Consider the following 21,214-nt stretch of genomic DNA (forward strand, 5'->3'; position numbering starts at 1 on the left):
ACTATTAATTTGGAAGGTAGTGGCTGACAGCAGAAATTTTAAAAATCTTTCTACAAATGGTATTTGTAACATACCAATTTGGGCTGAGGAGTAAAAGAAAGCCCTTTAAGGCTGAAAATCTCCAGATGTTAAAAGAACTATCGAGAAAACTACACCTCACCTATTCTTTCCCACCATGACCTGAGGTGACGGCCATAGGTCTGCGAGGGAAACACTGCTTCAAGAATGTGGGAAACATATTGTTCCTTAATATGTACATTGTGGTTTTGAAGAAATAATTTATCTCTCTTCCTCTCTCTCTTATTTATTTTTGGTACTGGGGATTGAACTCAGGGATGCTCAACCACTGAGCCACATCCCCAGCCCTATTCTGTATTTTATTTAGAGACAAGGTCTCACTGAGTTGCTTAGCACCTTGCTTTTGCTGAGACTGGCTTTGAATTTGCAATCCTCCTGCCTCAGCCTCCTGAGCTGCTGGGATTATAGGTATGCGCCATTGCACCTGGCTTCAAACATTCTCCTCATAGATACAAGAATTCTCTCTGACATTTGAGCAATACTGTACTGAGTTAATAATGTAGTTGACAAGAGAACCCCCAAAACTGTAATGGAATAAAGACAAGGAGAAAGAAATACAACCAAGCCTCTTATGAGCTTTAAATGCTTCTGCTTACTGTGGCAACCTCAAAAGAAAGACCGTAAGTGCACATGGCTTTCCTCGGAGTTTCAGAATGAGGGCTTAATTATGGTTATTTGAAACTAGACACTATTGTAACTTTTCACTATGGTTAACTTGAACCTATACTTCTGATAGGAAAGAGACATAACAAACCAGCAAGGAATGAGATGGGTACGGTGTTGATTACAAAACTACAGTAGAAGGGTTCAAAGGACTACATTTAAGCTCCCTTTAACATCTTTAAACTGGTAACGCAAACACAAATCTCCATTCCTCATCTGTTTTTTTTTTTTTCCTTTGGTACTGGGGACTGAACCCAGGGGCACTTAACCACTGGGCCACATTCCCAGCCCTTTTGAGTACTTATTTAGAAACAGGGTTTTATGAGTTGCTTAGGGTCTCGCTTTTGCTGAGCCTGACTTTACTCGTGATCCTCCTGCCTCAGCTTCCCAAGCTGCTGGGATTACAGGTGTGTGCCACTGTGCCTGGCTTCTCATCTGCCTCTTGATCTGTGTCTCTTATGAAGGAATCTTGATTAAGATGGAAATACCTCACGTGTGTGGCATTACAGGTGCTCTAAGATGCTACATAAGCTGTGTCTTTCTATCTATGCTAGCCTGACACGTCTGTCTTGCCCCTATATTAAGAAATACTGAAAAGGTTAAAACCCAGTGTTATTCAGATCTTTTTTGTTGTTGATTGTTTTCTGTTTTGTTGGTGCTGGAGATGGAACCCAGGGGTGTACTACCACTGAGCTATACCCCCAGCCCCTTTTTAATATTGAAACAGGGTCTTGCTAAGATTCCCAGGCTGACCTTCACTTGCGATCCTCCTGCCTCAGCCTCCCAAGCAGCTGGGATTACAGGCTTGTGCCTCTACACCCTGCTAAGTGAACTGTTTTTATCCTGTGAGTTGCTTCTCTTCTTTCCGCCATCTGATGTCAAAGGCAGGGGTGTTCCAGCCTGGTTTCCTATTGCCTTTACATTTCTTTCTAGTGCCCAGTTGTTCTAAGTTATCGGCTATGGATGGAAATTTGCTCTACTTTCTTGGGTAATGTTCTATATTTGTGCAAAACTTAAGATGATTAAAAATAAAAGGCCATTTCACAAAGAACTATTCCAAAACATCAAGCATGTTAACCCCAAGGATTTTCTAAGATATTCTAAAGGGGAAAAGGGTTGAGGCAGAATTAACCAACCAAAGCACATAAAAACACTGAAGAAAAGCCCACTCACCAAAGTGAAACTTCTGGACCGCGAACTGCTGCTTCGACTCTCCAGACTCCCACCTCTGCTCAAGTCACTGAGCCTGCAGCTGGGTGACATGTCGGAGTCCATCTCCGAGAAGTCTGATTTCTGATGGTTTACAGGCATCCCCACAGAAGCCCAGTTCCCGGCTTGATCACAGGAAGTGGGGCAGGAGCCAGTATCCCATTCTGAGGCAGAGGGTTACTTCTAGAGAAATCAGAGCGACACGGTTAGTGAGAGTAGAGAGTAAAATGCCTTATCCCTCAAAAATGAAAGGTTGGCATGTGTCAGATTCACCTGCATTCACACACTCAACCATGAGGGTAAAGGAAATCAGGAAGCCCCAAGCCTATTGGTGTGGGGATGCTGGTTTCTATTTCTCCTTTTTAATCATGGCCCATTCTGAAGATGTGAGAATGATTTTTAAGACACTAGGTATGGTGGCATATGTCTGTAATTAACCCCGGTGACTTGGGAGGCTGAGACAGGATTGTAAGTTCAAAGCTATCCTCAGCAACTCTGTGAGACCCTGTCTCAAAATAAAGAACAGAAAGGGCTGGGAATGGAGCTCAGTGGCAAAGAGTCCCTGGGTTCAATCCCTAGAACCATATTAAAAAAAACCTCAAAGATGGATGTACTAAAAATGACTATGGTGCTCATACTCTTCACATTCAGCATTCAGCACTGCTCTGCTTTTGTTGCCTTAGGCACCACAAAATGGGCTCCTTCTCCAACTCATTGGAATTCAGGGTTAAGCTGAGCTGAAGCAAGCTAAGATGTTACCAACTCACCAGGCATGGTGGTGCACCTGTAATCCCAGCAGCTCAGGAGGCTGAGGCAGGAGGATCTCGAGTTCAAAGCCAGCCTCAGCAATGCAGCTAAGCAACTCAGTGAGACCCTGTCTCTAAATAAAATACAAAATAGGGCTGGGGATGTGGCTCTGAGTTCAATCCCAGGTACCCTCCCCCCTGCAAAAAAAAAAAAAAAAAATAGTTACCAGCTGATGGTTGCCTGCAACTGCAAGATCAAAGGCTCCTGGGAAGCCTGGGCTAATGCAACCTTACATAAAAAGTTAAGTATCCTAAGTTATTATTACCAGGAAGTCCATGTCTACATTACTTCCAGGAACAGAGACCTCCAAGGATCCCCTGAAGCTCCTTGGTTTCATACTATCACCCTTTAAACAGGAAATTCAACTCAGTCCCCAAACATTTGAGTTCAACAAAACATTCTAGAAGACAAAAGAAGACTAACTGGAATAAGTCCCCTGATGATTAATATTTAACAGACATATGATCATTTGTGGAGGAAATCCAATCAGTATTGAACATCTTTATGGAGACCTTATCATTTGAGATGTCAAAAATTACAGTGAAAACCTTTTTAGAGAAATCCTGCAGACATCTCTTAAAAACAGATAAAAAAAAAATCCTCAGCCCACTTGTCTTTTCTTTTCAGATGAATCAGTACAGGTCAAAGGGCAATTTTAAGAGGAAGGCTAGGAAATCAGAAGATTCTGAGCACTTGTATTTTTTGTAAGTTATCATTGTTTCAGATAGTCAACAACAACAAAAAGACTTAAAATGTTAAAACTTTAAAAGTTTGTTCCATAAAATGAAAAATTTAAACAATACACAAAGTTTATATAAATGTATAAATAGTAATATACAACCCGTAAATTCAGATGTCCATGTGAAGGTCTCTGGTGTCTTACAAATGCTTGACATGAATCTGGTACACACACACACACACACATACCACACCAGAGAGCTGGCCACAACTGCTCGGGCCGAGGCAGATGCAGCCCCATCCCTGGGCCCGGGAGAAGCGGGCAAAGGTGGGACAGGCTATGTAGAGAAGTCAGGCCAATTCTTAGGTCCTTCCTGATCTGCAGATTCCCACCCACTGACTCAGCTTGAACTCAGTCCTGAGTGGAGTGAATCACTCTTCCAAGGATAGGGCCGTGGGGCACAAAGCCTTCCCATACATCCCAGAGAGGTGGTGGGAAGGGAAATGCTGATTCACAGCATGGGGTGTGTGTTTGTGTGTGTGTGGGGTGCCCAGGATGTGGGAAGGTTCTGGACTTGTGCCTGGCTCAGGTCGGGGCGGTGAGAGCAGCACCTGGAAGCCACCCCAGCAGGGCCAGAGGGTTCTGCCTCTCACACCCTCCAGAGCACACCTCTTGGGAACACATCTCTTTCATGTACTGCTGTGGTTTTAAAAAAAAAAAATTTTTTTAGTTGCATATGGACACAATGCCTTTATTTATTTTTATGTGGTGCAGAGGATCGAACCCAGTGTCTTACACATGCTAGGCAAGTGCTCTACCACTGAGCTACAACCCCAGCCCCTACTGCTGTGACTTTGAAAGCTATAAAACTCTAATATTTAGGCTGCACAAAAAAAATGAGGACGCCAGCCAGGATCTTCCAGAAGGCGGGCTGTGAAACCTTGCTCTCATTTCCTTCCTAGCCTGGAGAGGCCAGTCTTCTGTGATCTCCTGAGGAAATCAAGAACTAGTGGTTCCCTGATTCTGGTTCTGAAAATCCAGAACTCCATGGGAGGCCCACTGTTGAGGGCAGAGTTGAGAGTAAGCAGCCTGCTCTACCTCGCCCTGGACACGAGCACACGGAGACTGGGACATGTGAGGAGGAGAAGGCGTAAGGGGTGGCAGTAAAGGACCACAGCTGAAGGGTCCATGTGGGTCCTGACCACTTTAAAATGCCCACTCTCCTTCCAATCATGGGTTCAGTCTTTGGGTGTGCAAAACAATGCACACTATAAAAAGTGACCCTGGGGTCTGATTGACAGCCCCATGGATGAAGAAACTGATTCCATGAAAAGGGAAGTGGGCTAAGAAATCATGACAAGCCTAATACTGTGAGAGAGAAATACACACCCTGCGTGCTCATTCCTTTTATTCTGTTTCCTGTGTTTATTTCTCATTATTTACTAAATTGCCCAGGCTGTCCTTGAACTCACAGTCCCCGGCCTCACGCTCCCAAGGTGCTGGCGTTACAGGAGCTTGCCACTGCGTCTGGCTTCTGGAAGCATCCTTTTTCTATAGTCTAGTTTATCATTTGAGCAAACAGAATAAGGATGAAGTCACAGCAGGTCGCAGTCCTGGGGATCTGTGTCTCCTGGGCATGGGTGGTCGGGAGGACAGCAGTCAGCTAAGGAGCTCCTGGGAAATCTGGCGGATGAGGGAAGCCTTGAGCAGGAGCTCAGGACAGAAAGGCCACTCCTGTTCTTCATCTTCCCAGACAGTCCAGAAAGACCAGGAACGACCTAGCTGGTACACACGAAGGCCTCCCCTCACCACCACCCCACTCCATCTCAATTCCAGAGCCACAGCCAGGACACAGAGCAGCCCAAGTTATTCCCTCACTCACCCGAAAGCTCTGGTTCTGCCGAGTCCGAAAGCTGATCTGTGCCAGTCAAAGCCCTATCCACAGGCACAGGGGCTGACCCCTCCTCCTTCCTGCCTCTCACAACCAGCTGCCAGCACCCAAGATACTCCCTTTAGCAGGACAGTGTTATCACTTCCTTTCTGGTCCCACTCCCTAGAGCAGGGCCGCTGGACACGCCTACACTGTTGCCAAAGCCATCCAACTGCTCTCCTTGCCTTCTTATTCTTCTTTACACTTTGGCTGTATTTTTCTGATGGTTTAAACGTAACATCAATGTGGCTGGGCGTAATAGTGCACGCCCGTAATCCCAGGGACCCTCTAGGTTGAGATAGCAGGATAGCAAGTTCTAGGCCAGCCACGGCAACTTAGCAAGACTTTTTCTCAAAATAAAAAAATAAAAATAAAAAGGGCTGGGGATGTAGCTCCGTGGTAAAGCATCCCTGGGTTAAACACTCAGTACCAAACCAAACACCACCACCACCACCACCACCACTGTGACACCATCTTGTACCACCACTCTCCTAAGCAACCAAATTTAACCTACTGCTAATCGGTTTCAGAATCGAAGTTTCATCCTTTGGTTGATCAATACTTGCTTCAATATGAGCCTTATCTTCCTTTCTAACCTAGGCATTTTCTTGAATTGACCCTTTTTTTTCCCCACACCGAGAAGATTCTAGGCACTAGAGAGAGATGAGTAAGAGCCGTCCCCCCACAGGAGGACTCCATCTATACCTGGCTTCTAAATCAGGCAATGAGTCAGAAATGCTGTAGGACTCGGACCCAGACCTACGGAAAGCATTTCTGGTGGCAAGGCTTGGGCATGTAGTTTTTTTTAAAAAAGTTTCACAAGTGACTCTGTTGTATCACATCAACTCTAATCGAAGACAGATGTGTAGCCAAGTTCAGTGCCATGACAGGGGACACGGGGTGAGACAAAGGAGCACCAACTCTTCCTGGAAGGGACACAGAGCAAAAGGGACACTGAAAGCCAAACCCTGAAAGCTGGGTGTGATCTCAGGAGACTGCTAGTTAAATTCGGATGGGAATTCCATATAGAGAAAGAGAACCAGCGAGAGCATACAAAGATACATGCCTTCTGAATAATGGTGAGTAGCTGGATCACAACCTAGGTGAAACAGGAGGTGCAAAACAAGCTGGAAAAGGGACAGAGATATGTAAATGGAGGGATGTGGAGAACTGGACCAGAGCACAGAACCTCTGAAGTGTGAACTTGACCCACAGATGACAGCCAGCCACGGAAGGCTTACACCCACTGGAGTGACAGGACCAGGTTCTGGTTTAGAAAGATAACTTTGGCAATAGTTTGAAAAGTAGGTAGAATCAGGGGAAGAATTTAAAAGCAATTAGGATAACTGAGTCCCACTTACTGTTTAAAAAAAAAAAAAGAATGAGGCAGCTCAACGATCACCATGACATTACTTTTGAGAAAAATACAAGGGAGAGCAAAGTTTAATGTACTTGCACTTTTACATAGAAATAAACAAGAAAAAAATGTACATGCTTTTACATGCAGAGAATCTCTCTGGAAGGACATGACAGGGAAAACTGTAAGTGGCTGTCCCTAAGGAGGGCAGAATAGTGACAGGAGACCAGGATGGAAATCTAGGACCACATATAAAACACTATGCTTTATACAAAATGAGGAATTTTACAATAAGAATGTATATTTTGGGGGCTGGGGGAAAGCACTTGCCTAGCAAGTGTGAGGCACTGGGTTCAATTCTTAGCACCACATATAAATAAATGAACAAAATAAAGGTCCACCAACATCTAAAAATAATTTTTAAAAAAGAATGTATATTTTTATTTGTTATGTACATAAAGAAACTCTGAAAGGACATGCAAGTCAAAAACAATTGTTAGGTGGGAAAGGAAGAGGTAAATGAAAGATAAGAGTTCAAACAGTTTTCAGAAAAATAAATATCTTCTTTTTTAACCATAGGATTGCATTACCAACTTAAAAATTGAACTAGGATGTTATGAAGATACTAAAATAAAATGTCATTTTCAAACGAGTAATAATTAGACTTATTTCCTATAACATCAGTAACGAAAGCCAAACAGCTGAATATTCTAAATGTGCTGAGAAAAGAACCGTTAACCTAGACCTGTCTATACTATAGCCATATTTTTTCAGGAACAAAAGCAAAGTGTGGAAAATTTCCAGAAGGTCTACTTTATCCAAAACCAAGACAGAATGAAATACAAACGCGTGCGCGCGCGCGCGCGCGCGCGCGCACACACACACACACACACACACACACACAAACTGAAAAGGGTTCTAACTGCTGAAAACCAGGATCCTGGCTTTTCAGAGGAAAACAAAGAACAAGGAAAAAAATATCACACATTTTCATTTCCATATAAAGAAAAGCTGAAAGAGTCAAGTCTACCACCAACAGACTCCACTTCAAAAATTACATTTCAGGAAGGAAGGATTCTCGATGGAAAAAGCAAGAATGTGCAAGTGACAGAAGCAGAATGTGAGTCCCCAGCAAACCCAGTCCTTGCTGAACGGAGTTCTATGTTCTGAAGAGAACGGTAAACCCAGCTGCCTGGCCATGGCTGCATGTAAGCTGGGAAGCAGGCATCAAAGTTTGGGAGGAAGATGAAAATAACAACTTTTTATTCTTACCACCATTTATGTTGAAATTTCTAAGGAAACCACTAAAAAAACTGAAATACTTTTCAACATCCAAAACCGAGGGGATATGTAACAACAAATCCCACTATTATACATAATTATAATGTAACAATAAAACATAACAGAAAACAAACCAATAAAAAAAAAAAATGAAAGGGGAAAAAAATGGACTTTAAAAAATCATTCCAGGGTTGGGGATGTAGCTCATTTGGTAGAGTGGTTGCCTCGCATGCACAAGGCCCTGGGTTCAATCCCCAGCACAAAAACCAAAACCAAACCAAACCAACCAAACAACACCCCCCCCCCCCCCAAATCATTACAGGGCTGGGGTTGTGGCTCAGGGGTAGAGCACTTGCCTAGCACCTGTGAGGCACTGGGTTCGATCCTCAACACCACATAAAAATAAATAAATAAAACAGAGCATATTATGTCCATCTACAAGTAAAAAATTCTTTTTTGAAAAAAAAAATTATTCCAAGAGTCAGCTAGGGGAAAAGAACAAAACACAACAAATGAAAAGCATGAATTATGGTTAAAAACAAACCTAAATATTTGCATAATAAAATAATTTAGTGAAAAATGATCCATTAAAAATGTTACAATGGATTATTCTTAAAATGCAAAATGCTGCTGGATGTTCTTTACAGAATGAGAGAAGTCAAGAGGATACAACAGGATTTTTCAGCAAATGCTAATAAAAAGGAAAGATGGAATCATTACAGCAATATCAGACAAAAGAGATTAAGTAAAAGGTAAATTACTAGAAATAAAGAGGTTAACCTGAAAATGGTTAAAAGTAAAGTTTCAATTTAACTTACATATACCTCATGACCAGCCAGACAACATCAATGAACAAACCCACCACTGTAGCGAGATTTTAGCACATCTGTCAATTGACAGATCAAGCAAAGAATAGACAAGACTCCAATAACTGTTAAGTTTGACCTAATCAACATTTATAATACAGCACATGCAACAGCTTCACAATAACATACATTCCTTCTAGTTCACAAAGAATACTTACGAAAACTGATGGTATTATTGGGCCACAAAGCAAGTCTCAGAAAATTTCAGAAGATTGATATTAAAAATATTCTCTTAGTACAATGCAATTAAATTACCAATTACTAAAGACAACCAGAAGAATCCATGGGTGCAGCCATTAGGAACTTATGCTCCTAAATAACTCTCAGAAATGATATTAGAAATTAGTAACTATTTAGAACTAAATAATAATCGAAATGCTACATATCAAAACTTAGAAAAGGAGGCTGAAACTTAAAGAATCAAACATCTAACATAAGTTGTGTGTGTTGGGCGTGGGGAATAGAAAAGACAAGAAAACAAAGACCCTGAAATTAAACAAGTAGAAGAACATCTACAGACCTGGGTTGGGTCACCCTGAACATGTCCAGGCCGGGGCAGAGATTGAACACCTAGGAGCTACCCTTTGATAATCTCATTCTCTACCACCTCCATTCACAGAAATGTTGAGATTTGTTCCAAAATCTAGAAAAACAATTGAAGCAAAGAAATGATCTTAAAGCTACACTGTGAAAAATCTCAAGATGATGGTTTTGTAGCCAAACTACTTTTATTTTTTTTTAAAGATATGTTTTTCTTGACCTTCAAGAGCATTAAAAATGAAATAGCCTCACAGAGGGAACCGCTGTAAGTCACGGAGCTCATTACCATGAGTGGGCTTCTGCTCCGGTCCAGCAGTGGGTGAAAAGAAAGCCAGCGAACACAAACGGCCACTGTGGGCTGCTCGGGCTCCTGACCACATCTGCTCACGTGAACATGTGGCTGGGCCTTCTCGGCCATGGCAGGCGCTCTGCTCTGATCTTACTCAAAGATGGAAGTCCTACTTTTATAGTTTCCACACGGTTTGTGCAAATTTCTATTTGTACGTAAACAATGTGTTAGCAAAAAGTAATTTTATAATAAGAAGCTTACTAGAAAACAAAGCTATGAATCTAATCAATTTGTAAGTTAAAAGGAAACTGAGAACTGTTTTTTCTACTATTCAACTTAATTGCGGCTTAAAAATTTCTTTTTTTTTTTTAAAGAGCGAGAGAGAGAAAGAGAGATTTTTTTTTAATATTTATTTTTTAGTTTTTGGTGGACACAACATCTTTATTTTATTTTATGTGGTGCTGACGATCGAACCCAGCACCCCGCGCGTGCCAGGCAAGTGCGTTACCGCTTGAGCCACACCCCCAGCCCTTAAAAAATTCTTAAGACTAAATTAACTATTTTTCCCTAAAAAATAACATTTCAGTAAGAGCAGGATTCTACTTTAGTTATCACAATACACCTGATAGCTCCGAATGTAATTTTCAGCTCCATCTCCAATTTTACACAGTCCTGCATCTGTATCACCTGTCCCTTGTCGCACCAAAGCTGCACAGAGAGGAATGTGCCATGCAGCCCTGACGGTGAGGTGGAAGCAGGTGCTGGTGCTGGTGCTGGTGCTGGTGCTGGTGCTGGTATGCACTTCACTTTATTCTAAGTATTTCTACTCTCAAAACTGTGTTAAGGCTATGTTAACAGCTCAGTTGGTAGAGTGCTTGCCTTGCATGCACAAGGTCCTGGGTTCAATCTCCAGCACCACACACACACAAAAAAAAGTGTTAAAAATAGCCAGGTGCCAGCAGCTTCGGAGGCTGAAGCAGGAGGATCTTGAGTTCAAAGCCAGCCTCACCAAAAGCAAGGCACTAAGCAACTCAGTGAGACCCTTTCTCTAAATAAAGTACAAAATAGGGCTGGGGATGTGGCTTGGAGGTGAGTGCCCCTGAGTTCAATCCCCAGCATCCCCCCAAAATAAAATAAAACAATACAACATTCACCAACAAATTTCCAAGTACTAAAGCAGGCTTTCTGAAATTCTTGATGATACTCAAGTTGGTAGTTGTTATTTTCCTCATCTATTCTGTCAAAGGAGTCTGAGAACATAAGCCTCTCCAGTGTGACTCACACTCTGGCCTAACCTTGCCCCTCCATCCCGCCTTCTGCTATATGAAGGCTTCCATCCAGCCAGGGCCCTGGATGTGCCTCTCCAACGGCAGACCCTGCCACTGCCTCCCCTGCTGCTCTCTGCCAGCCTCCCCAGCCTTGCTAAGAAAGAAAACAACAACCAAACCTGTCCAACCTCCCTTCCTGAAGCTGCTCATCTCTCCGCCTAACTCCTCTGGCACTTGCTATTCACATCCCACCCCGTGTTGACTGTGTGATGCCATCTTGTCACTCTGATACCAATAGTCACATTAAGTTTCTGCATGAAATTCTCATTTTCTTCAGTTAGATTATAGACCTCTTATAGGTAGAGTTCATATATACACATTACATATATATCTATAGATATCTAGATAAATGTCCAAAACATTATGGATAACATTTATCACAAAAAATAGACTTAATATCCATTATCTATCCCAAATCCACATTCTAAAACTCGAAGATGATCTTGTTTTTAAAAAATGAGAGGCCAGCTTGGGCAATTTAGTGAGACTGTGTCTCAAATACAAAGGGCTGGGGATGTACCTCAGTGGCAGATTGCCCCTGGGTTCAATCCATCCCCAGTACAGCAAAATAAATAAATAAATAAATAGAAAAATAAAAGGGGCTATGGGTATAGCTCAGTGGCAGAGCACTTGCCTAGCAATGTTTAAGGCCTGAGTTCAATCCCCAGGACCAGGGGAGAAAACAAAAAAAATTAGAGCATGCTAAAAACATATCTTTGACCTAAAATCAAAACTACTGTACTTAGAAGTAGTTTTAAACATGTTAACATTGCTGTGAAACCATCCTTTCTGTCCCTCTATCATATTTACAGACCAAATCCTTCAAACTTAGGAGAAATTAATCTCATAGATTTCAGTCAAGGGCAAACAGGAAGCACCAGGAAAACGACTCTGAAAACACAGCAAGAGGGCTAGGGTTGAAGGTAAAGCGCTTGCCTCGTACATGTGAGACCCTGGGTTCAATCCCCAGCACCATGTAAAAATAAATAAGTGAAATAAAGGTATTGTGTCCAACTACAACTAAAAAATAAATGTTAAAAAAAAGAAAGAAAACACAGCAAAATCTAGCAAGAGAGGAGACTCTTAGATTCATGATGATGTATTAAAACAGTGGCATCAGTAAGTACACCAAACACACTAAACAAGTAGCATCTCACAATATTAACATGCAATAAATATCAAAATGAATGTGTATCTGTAGGTGGAATCCATGACCAAAATGAACCTCAAAAATGGGCCTCCAGCCTGGGTGTGGTGGCACAGGCCTATAATACCAGCAGCTTAGGAGGCTGAGGCAGGAGGATCACAAATTCAAAGCCAGCCTCAGCAACTCAGCGAGGCCCTAAGCAACTCAGCAAGACCCTGTCTCTAAATAAAATATAAAAAATTTTATATTTTTTATATTTTGGAGAATTGGCTCTGTGTAGTAATTCCTCTTTAGTTTGGGCTATTTCTCAATTAAAAACAAAAACAAAAAAAAAATTGGAAAGAAAAAAGTGTTTCCCAAGATCCTCACCAAGCAAAGGAGGACTGCATCCCAGCACTGAATACCAAAGGACACCCACTCAAGTAGAAGCTAGTTGTTGGGGGGCTCCAAGGGAGAAACTAGTTGTGTTCCTTATTTAATTTTGTTGGTACTGGGGATTGAACCCAGGGCACTCTACCACTGGGTGACACCTCCAGCCTGTCTACTTTGTGTTTTGAGAGAGGGTCTTGCTAAAGCTCCCCAGGCTGGCCTAGAATCTACAATCCTCCTGCTTCAGCTTCCTGGGTGCTGGGCTTACGGGGACATGCCCCTGTACCTGCTGCTCTTGGAGTTGTACATGGTGATGTGGGCAGTGATTTAGCAGCCTTTCCATGGGATTTTTTTTATTCCAGGTTCTCTGTCACAGGGACTGAACCCAGGTCCTTACATGCACTCACTTTACCGCTGAACTACAACCCCAGCCCATGAAATGTCTGATAAAAGAACTTAGTACCTTAAAGTCTAACTGCTATTCAAGGGTATTAGGTATGATTAAAATTGTTAAAAGGTTAGTAATTTTACCTCTCAGAAGCATGACCATGCTTTAATTTTTTTTGAAAAGCTCTTTCTAAGCAATGCAGAAAGATAAGGATGACTTCAAACTATTTGTATTGTGAATTGTTTCAAGTATTAATAGGAAATAATTTACTTAAGCCCATAGGCCACATGAAAGTAATTGATTTGCTTACATTTAAGCAAACAAGTTCCCCAGGTAGCCTCACCTAGGTAGGCGGGATTAACAGTCCCTGAGGAAAAGAGTTTCCTATTGCCAGTTTACCATCACTGAATAAGAGCAGAATATCCTTCAGATTTTCCTAAAGGAAAACCTGACCTGAACGCAACCTTGACTGGAAGTCTGATTGCTTCCCAGTAACAAAAAGTAACGGATAGAAGGAAATGACTAGGAAAGTATCAGCAAAAGCAAAATCCACCTGGGAAAGTATCAGCAAAAGCAAAACTTCTATCCAATGAAAACTCTGCAAAGACAGACACTGCAAATTTTTACTTTTGGCTCTTTTTTTTTTTTTTTTTTTTTTTAAGAAAACTGACATGTAATATGCCTAGAATACTTGTAGATTCTCCAGCAAATTAAAAAAAAAATAGAAAAAAAACTCCATTTTAAGTTATTCTTCTTTTGGGAATGACTTTGTATGCTTTCCCTCTTTCCCCCCTCTCCAGCTCCCCACTGGTACCAGAGATTGAACCCAAGGGTGCTTCCGAGCCACATGCCCAGCCCTTTTTATTTTGAGACAGGGTCTCACTAAGTTGCTTAGGACCTTGCCAAGTTGCTGAGGGTGGCCTTAAACTTCCCTTCTTCCTGCCTCAGCCTCTTGGGATTACAGATGGGGATCAACCCATCTAGTTTTCTCTTTATTCATTTAGCAAATACTGAGCACCCACTGGTGAGAAAAAAGGTAGTACTACTTATGTGGAAGTAGTAATTATACCTTATTGTTTTACAATGTCTTTCTTTCCTGAGGAGCTTAAAAATCTTTTCTGAAATTTTCACTCATCCTCCCAGTGAAAATAAAGCTGACTTTAGTTCATGTTCATTTCTGGAATTTTGTAACACCTGGTTAGGCTGCAAGGGTGATCTAATTTACATATCTTATCTCCAACTGAACAAACCTAAATCCAAACCCAGGAAAGCTAAGCTTACCAGGACCTCCTGCTGCGTCAGTTCACTGGCATCGGACTTTCAAAACCTCTGCTCACCCAAAGGTGAGCAAAGGGAAAGGAATGAGGTTTTACCTGGGGATGTACAAAAGGGGCTTCTCCTCCTCCTGAGCCTTTTCTATACCTGGGAACCCAGTAACAAATTCCTCAAATCACTTCAAATCCAGGCCTTGGGGCCCAGGAACAGACCCTGTTTTTCATAGAAGGGGATGTGACAAAGAGTTCTCAGCATTTTTGATGAGGCTAAGCAAATGTTTGTTTGAAAAAAACTAGATGATTGCAATTAACAGACAAGATATTAGTATCTTCAGAGTTTAAGAATTGCCTCTCAAGCTCTTTGGGGGAAAACAGAGCACCTTTCCGTAATTCAAGAGCAGAGTTTGAGAGAATCTGATCTGTTTAAAGGTGATACTGCAAAACATGGAAGCATTTTGCCACTTTTTCCACAAAAAGAAAGTTAAAAGCCTTTGCTTGATACATGTTTCAGGTGTAATGTTGTATTGTGCTATTTGTCAAAGCCCCACCTTACCTGAGCTAAGGCTCTGCCTCTTACCTAACTCCATGTTAGAATGGCTCCAAAACAGGCTAGACTCCAGCTCATTTTAAGTTGTGTTCAAAAGATGGCTTTTTGTTGTAAAGATTACTGTGATTCCAAATAAATAGGGGAGGGGCTGGGGTGGTGGCTCAGTGGTAGAGCGCTTGCCTAGCATGCATGAGGCACTGGGTTTTTCCCAGGCACCACATAAAAATAAACAAATAAAATAAAGGTACTGTGTTCAAATAAACAACAGATATAATATATAACTAGGTAAAGGTTTAAAAGTATAAAAATAATTTTCTTGGTTCATAGCTATTACATAAATTGAATTTTTTTTTGCTCTGTTAATTTCATTTTGTATTTTCCTTGTATACTTTATAAATGTTGCCTGTTAAGTGTTTTGCAGAGGTATTGCTTCTAGTAAAATAACTTGAGTTAATTTGAAAAAAAGAGAGAGTTTGCTATTACTCAAATAATGAAGGTCAGTGGGCTGCTGATCAGTTAGGCTTGTATCCTGACCACCTTGGAAAATAAAACAAAATTGCAATGAGATGAGCCTTAGTGAAGAAACACAGTGTTTAAACATACCCTGTTTTTCTATGATTTTCAAATTTACTGATTAAATTCTTACAAGGGTTGAGAAATAATTGTCTTTTGAGTAGGTTAAGTGTGGCTCAATATATGCAGTTTTCTATGGTTAATATTTTTGGAATTGAATTGATAATTAACATGGTAAAAAACCCAAGTGTTCCTTGAAATTTTGGTGTGCTTTATTATATGTTGATACTAACAAGTTTTTGCACAGAAAGCATCTCCAAAATCAAGTTAGGAGCCGAGTACAGTGGTGCACACCTCTTATCCCAGTGGCTTGGGAGGCTGAGACAGGAGGATCACCAATTTTGAGGCCAGTCTCAGCCACTTAGTTAGACTTTTGGCAACTGAGACCCTGTCTCAAAATAAAAAAAATAAAAAGGGCTGGGGATTTAGCTCAATGATGAAGCACCCCTGGGTTAGATCCTTAGTACCAAGGGGGGGAAAAATCAAAATAAGAGTCAAATGGAAAAAAATAAATTAACCCAAGCATATTCACTTTACATATATTTTAAAGACATCTGATTATGCAGAGGAGTTGCCTGCACTAGCAGGAGCTCACCAACAGCTTCACTGTTATCTAGAAGAGATGGAGGTCAGTTATCTTCATCACATGAAGGAATAGGGATGAAGCCTTTAGGAAAGCTTTTTCTGCTCCAAGAATTCTATTTGTCATCTGAGGTCCTCAGGTGTCTTCCTTTGTTGGTAGCATCTCGTCTTTATGTCTTCATATTTCCATCCTCTCTTCCTCACTCCTGAACATTCTGTACAACTTAAAGTTATTTTCTCAGTGTGCAAAAGTCTGCTCCACAGGGAAGCCAGAAGACAATGTGGCTATCTCAGCCCTACTCCTGAGCCGTCAGTGGCTGGTGCCCCAAAGCAGAGGCTAAACTCTCAGCAGGACAATCAAAGTCACAGCCTTACCTGTTAGTCCTGTTTCCCACTATCCTATCCTCTCTGTTGGCCCAGCTCTAATGTCACTGTCTTCAGGAGTTGTTTCCACATCTCTCCTCTCTGTTCCAAAAAGCCTGGACCTTTTTGTTACCAATTCATACCTTAACTCCTCTAACAGATCACAAGCTTCCTGAGGGCAGACGAGCCCATGTCTTACTCCCCTCTCTATCTCCAGTTGTGCCTAGAATGACAGGAACATAAACCATTACCTTACTCTTCAAGCCCTCTGAATCTTTCCCTAAGTTGTCCAGGCTGGCCTCAAACTACTGATCCTCCTGCCTCAGCCTCCTGAGCTGCTGAGATTATAGGTGTGAGCCACTGCAACTGACTGAATCACTAATTTAGAATCTCCAGTTTCCAGTGGCTTGGGAGGCTGAGGCAGGAAGATCTCAAGTTCAAAGCCAGACTAGGCAAAAGTGAGGCACTAAGCAACTCAGTGAGACTGTCTCTAAATAAAATACAAAATAGGATGTGACTCAGTGGTCCAGTGCCCTTGAGTTCAATTCCCAGTACCAAAAAAAAAAAAAAAAAAAAAAAAGCATCTCCAGTTTCAAGGTCTGATAAAAGCCTGAGAGTCTTTCAGTTCTACTCCAAATTTTACAGACCAGGAAACCAAGTTCTAGAAGGACCAAGTGATGAACTTTAAGGTCACACAGTTATCTGATGATAAAACCTGAAGTGGATCTCCTCATTTCCAGTGGAACCTAGTTCTTTTTTCCTATGCTCCATTAATCTGTCAGTTAAAATTTTTTTTTTATTGACAACCTGTCAATTTTTAAAAATAAAAAAGTAATCTGTACATATCTATTTGTACACCCAACCATCACCTCAGGACTCAACACATGGTAGGTAGTCAAATAGTTTATGAATATTGCTGAATAAAATGATGAATACCCAGGCCTCTAGACAACTAAAACAAGCAGAATATTAAAATATTTCAAAGCACTAGCCAGACAACTAGTGGAAGTAGCAGCCTGAAGGAGAAAGCAGAAAACCCCACAAAATAACAAAGGGCTGAGAAGGAACATAATCTACTGACCAGACCCTACATTTACTCACATGCGAGATTTTGGTGATGTGAAATCAAATGCAAAAGAGAATCAAGTCCTTAAGACATTTTCCTAAAGAAGAGGCATACAGTAGTCTCTCCCCTTATTTGCAGGGATTCTTCCCAAGACCCAGCAGATATATTAAACCGTGGGTTGCACCAAATCTCACATACAGTATTTTCCCCCATACATATGTAATACTAATTATATTATGTTAGATTTATAAATCAGGCATAGTAAGAGATTAGCAATAACTAATAAAACAGAACAATTATAACACTATACTATAACAAAAGCTATGTGAATGTGCTTCTCTTTCAAAATATCTGTTCCTTGTGGCATCATAGTAACATTTTCAGACCATGGATGACCGCAGGTATATGACACTGAGGAAAACAACCTGCAGGTGAGGAAGGGGGACAACTGCGAAAGGCCAACAGGCTTGTGAAATGATGCGGAGGGTTATTAGTTATCAGGGAAAGGCAAATCCAAAGCACAACAAGAGTCCTCTGCACGTCCACTAGGATGGCCAGAATTAAAACAGCAACAAACAGAAAGTGACGGATGTGGAGAAACTGGAACCTCCTTCACTGCTGGTAGAAAGATAAAACTGTTAAAAGCTGCCCTGAGAGTTCCTCAACAAGTTAGGCATGATGACTGTCTGATCCAGGACTTTGACTCAGGAATAGACCCGAAAGACCAAAAAGAGGTGTTACAATGAAAACGTGCACAGGACTGTTGGCAGCAGTACTGCTCACAGTAGCCAAGGGTGGAAACAACCCAATGTTGGTCAACTGATGAATAAACAAAATGCTACAGATACACACAGTGTAAAAAGATGCAACCGCAAAAGGGAACCAAGAACTGATATGTGCTACATTAGGGATGAATCCTGCCAACAGCACCCCAAATGAAGAAACCAGAGAAGAAAGGACACAGATTTTAAGATTCCATTTATATATGTGTCCAGAATTGGCAAATTCACAGAAGCAGAAAGCAAATTAGTGGTTTCCAGGGGCTGGGGCAGTGAGGGAATGGGGAGTGACTGCTTTAATGCATACGCATTTCCTTCCCAGGTGATGAAAAAGTGCTGGAACTAGACAGGTGTGATGATTGCATAACACTGCAAATGTACTTACTGACACTGCTCTGTGCACTTTAAAATGGCAAATCCAATGTTATATCTTCTATTACAATAAAAATGAGAATCAAGTCTTCACAGTGGCAAGAGGCCTTGGGAATATCTAGTATGAAGATCTGCATTTGTGCACAGCTAGCAGATCCCTTTCAAATAAGGCAGGATGTTATGCCCTGCACATTTCTCTGCCACTCATTCTGACCGCACAGAACTTCTTAAAATACTCTTAAATTTCAAGATTAATGCTGTATCTTTAGAAGGGGGATGCAGGCATTAGTGACAGATACAGCTTCACAGACAGGCTATTATCAGCAATGCCACTATATTGACACCACAGGCCAGATTCAGTGTGAACCAGGCTTTCCTGAAGTTCAGAGAGGAATGTGGCTATCAGGGACAGAGCCAAGCCTGTCCTCCTAAGGCACACAGGCAGAGAGGAAGCCACCAGAAAGGGCAATGGAAACTGCAACAAAACACTGCCCTTCACCATCAAAGCAAAGAGCTCAAGTTCCGGATGCTCCTAGGATTCCCCCTGGCACCTACAGAACGGGCCTCTATGTCACTGGCGGCTGTCCCACAACAACACAGATAAGAGGCACTTGGACTTTTTCTTTTTCCCAGAGGATTCGCTGTGCTTAGCTCTACTCCACCCAAGCCTTTCACTTCTACCCCCTCAGGCTTCAAGGCCCCACTCCACCTCTTGTAGTTATCTGAGCTGATCTTCAGAATGAACACAGGGTGCCAGCTATAGGCTCCTTAGGTGTCTGAGAACTTTGGAACCAGGGCAGGTGTCTCTTCTTGATCTGTTATCTAGAAATGTTTTTATGTCCAATGACAGGGCTCAGCAGGGTGGGAATAGATTAATGAAAATGCAAACCCCCACTTAAACAGGCAAATAAACACCTTCTGCAACAAAGGAGCTGCCAAGTCACACACACTCAGAATTTCTTAAAAACATTACTCCTCTTTCTAGCTTCCTCTCATTTGTCACTCTTTAAATTTCTGATGTCTAATAATGAAGAAAAGGTGTTCTTTTTAAATCACCAGTGTCCAAAACTTCAAAGAGAAGCTTATTTGAAGTGAACAAAAAATATATCCAGTCACTTAAAAATGGTTATTACGTCTGTGCAAGAAAATATACAACATTCCATACACACACTGTCAAGTTTGGCAAGAAAGATTTTAGACAACTTCCATCCTTCCCACCCAATCCCAAGTAAATAGAGCATTTGTTTATATTTCCACATTGGCTGCATGATCGAAAATACCTCCTCCACCTAGAAAAACAATCTGTAACAGTCAGACATGGAACTTTGAGGGCAAAGTTTTAGTGCAGATGAGAGCATTAGGTATAAGTGCTTAAAAAAATAGTCAAAAAGTATTTTTCAAAAAGGTTTCTCCTGTGAACATTTTCCTCAAGATGACACAGGCTTGGTTTGGTGTTTTTCTACCTTTCAGAAATAAAGTTTGAAAAAATTTGTTCTCCATTAAAATTAGAGCCCGGAGGAATCTTCTCCTGAAGGTCTCCAGCAAAATACTTCAGCGTTCTATTCTTGAGGGAGACACACAAAATCACTTGCCTTTACTCGCTTCAGGTTTTGTGCTTTGCACCAACTAGGTGTGGGCAAAGAGTTAAAAGTTTTCTGAGGTTAGTTCCTGCGGTTAAGGGGAGGGGGGAGCTGGATGCTTAAATTTAGACTCGGTAAAACAATACTGGGAAACTTTCACAGCCTTGGGGCAACGCCGGAGTTCATTTTATTGCCTTTTGTTCAACAGCCACATTTTCTTTTCTTAATCCCTCCCGCCCTGGTTCCCGGGGCAGATCCTACACATTCCCGCGTGATTCGGTTACCTGCTGGGGGGCGGGGGGGACGGAAACCTACTGACCGTTCGGCGCAGGAACTCGGCTGAACAGGTGGCTCCGGCCGCCGCCCGCCGGGTCGCACCGCACTGCCGCCCCGCAGCGCGCGGACCCCGGTCCCGGGAGGTGGGAGCCGGCCCCCCTCGTTCGCAGGCTCGGGGAGGACGGCGCGGGCTGGGGACAGCCAGGGACGCTCCGCGCAAAGGCGACGAGGTGCCACCGACCACCGCGCCCCGCTGGCGGCCCCGGGCCGGGGCACCTCACGACTCCCCCCAGGCGCCCCGACGCCGGAGCCCCGCAGGCGCGCCCAGCTTCAAGGGGAGAGCGACCCGCCCAGGAGACCCGCACGGCCCCGACCGCACTCGCTGCCGCCGTCCCGGGAGCCCGGGAAGGGACACCGCGGCCAGGCGCCTCCAGCCGCGCAGAACCTGTCCCGGGTCCGAGGTGTGGCACTCACCTGGCGGGAGTCCCCTCCGTGGGGACGGCAGGTGCCCACGCGGACCGCGACCCTGAGCCCCGCGCAGCCCGCCAGCCAACACGCCCGCGCACCTCGCTGACCGTCCAGTCGCAGCGCCGCGCCGCGCGCGCTCCCGTCCCCGCCCCGCCGCGCCGCGCGCTCCCGCGCCGGGACGCCGTTCCCCCGACACAGGCTGAGCGCGCCCGCGGCATTTAAAGAGACAGGCCCGGTGCGTAGCCGACCCTGTGGCCGCCTCTCAGGGGTCTTCCTTCTGGCAGTGAGGTTTGAATTGGGGAAAATCACCAACTCCCATCTTGGAGTTATCCACGCGGATTTGTGTTTGAAACTCTGAATGAGAAGGAACTTCTTCCTCCCCAACCACCCGCCCATCAGCAGC

General features: G+C 42.9%; 1 protein-coding gene across 2 annotated transcripts in view; it reads right to left on the bottom strand.

The window, feature by feature from the left end:
• Nucleotides 1-20,955, bottom strand: part of PROSER2 (proline and serine rich 2) — a 31,398-nt gene extending 10,443 nt beyond the window's left edge. Inside the window, exons 1-3 of one of the 2 annotated variants that reach the window (XM_081300495.1) lie at nt 20,818-20,947; nt 2,718-2,830; nt 1,915-2,133 (exon numbers count right to left, since the gene is read on the bottom strand). In XM_081300495.1, coding sequence (XP_081156621.1) covers nt 1,915-2,052 — 138 coding nt within the window. In that variant the 5' untranslated portion in view covers nt 2,053-2,133; nt 2,718-2,830; nt 20,818-20,947. Of the gene's footprint in view, nt 1-1,914; nt 2,134-2,717; nt 2,831-20,817 lie in introns of both variants that reach the window. The other variant, XM_081300494.1, reaches the window with a different exon arrangement.
• Nucleotides 20,956-21,214: the final 259 nt, after the last annotated feature.

This window comes from Spermophilus citellus, assembly GCF_964194105.1.
Source record: "Spermophilus citellus genome assembly, chromosome: 6".
NCBI lineage: Eukaryota > Metazoa > Chordata > Mammalia > Rodentia > Sciuridae > Spermophilus > Spermophilus citellus.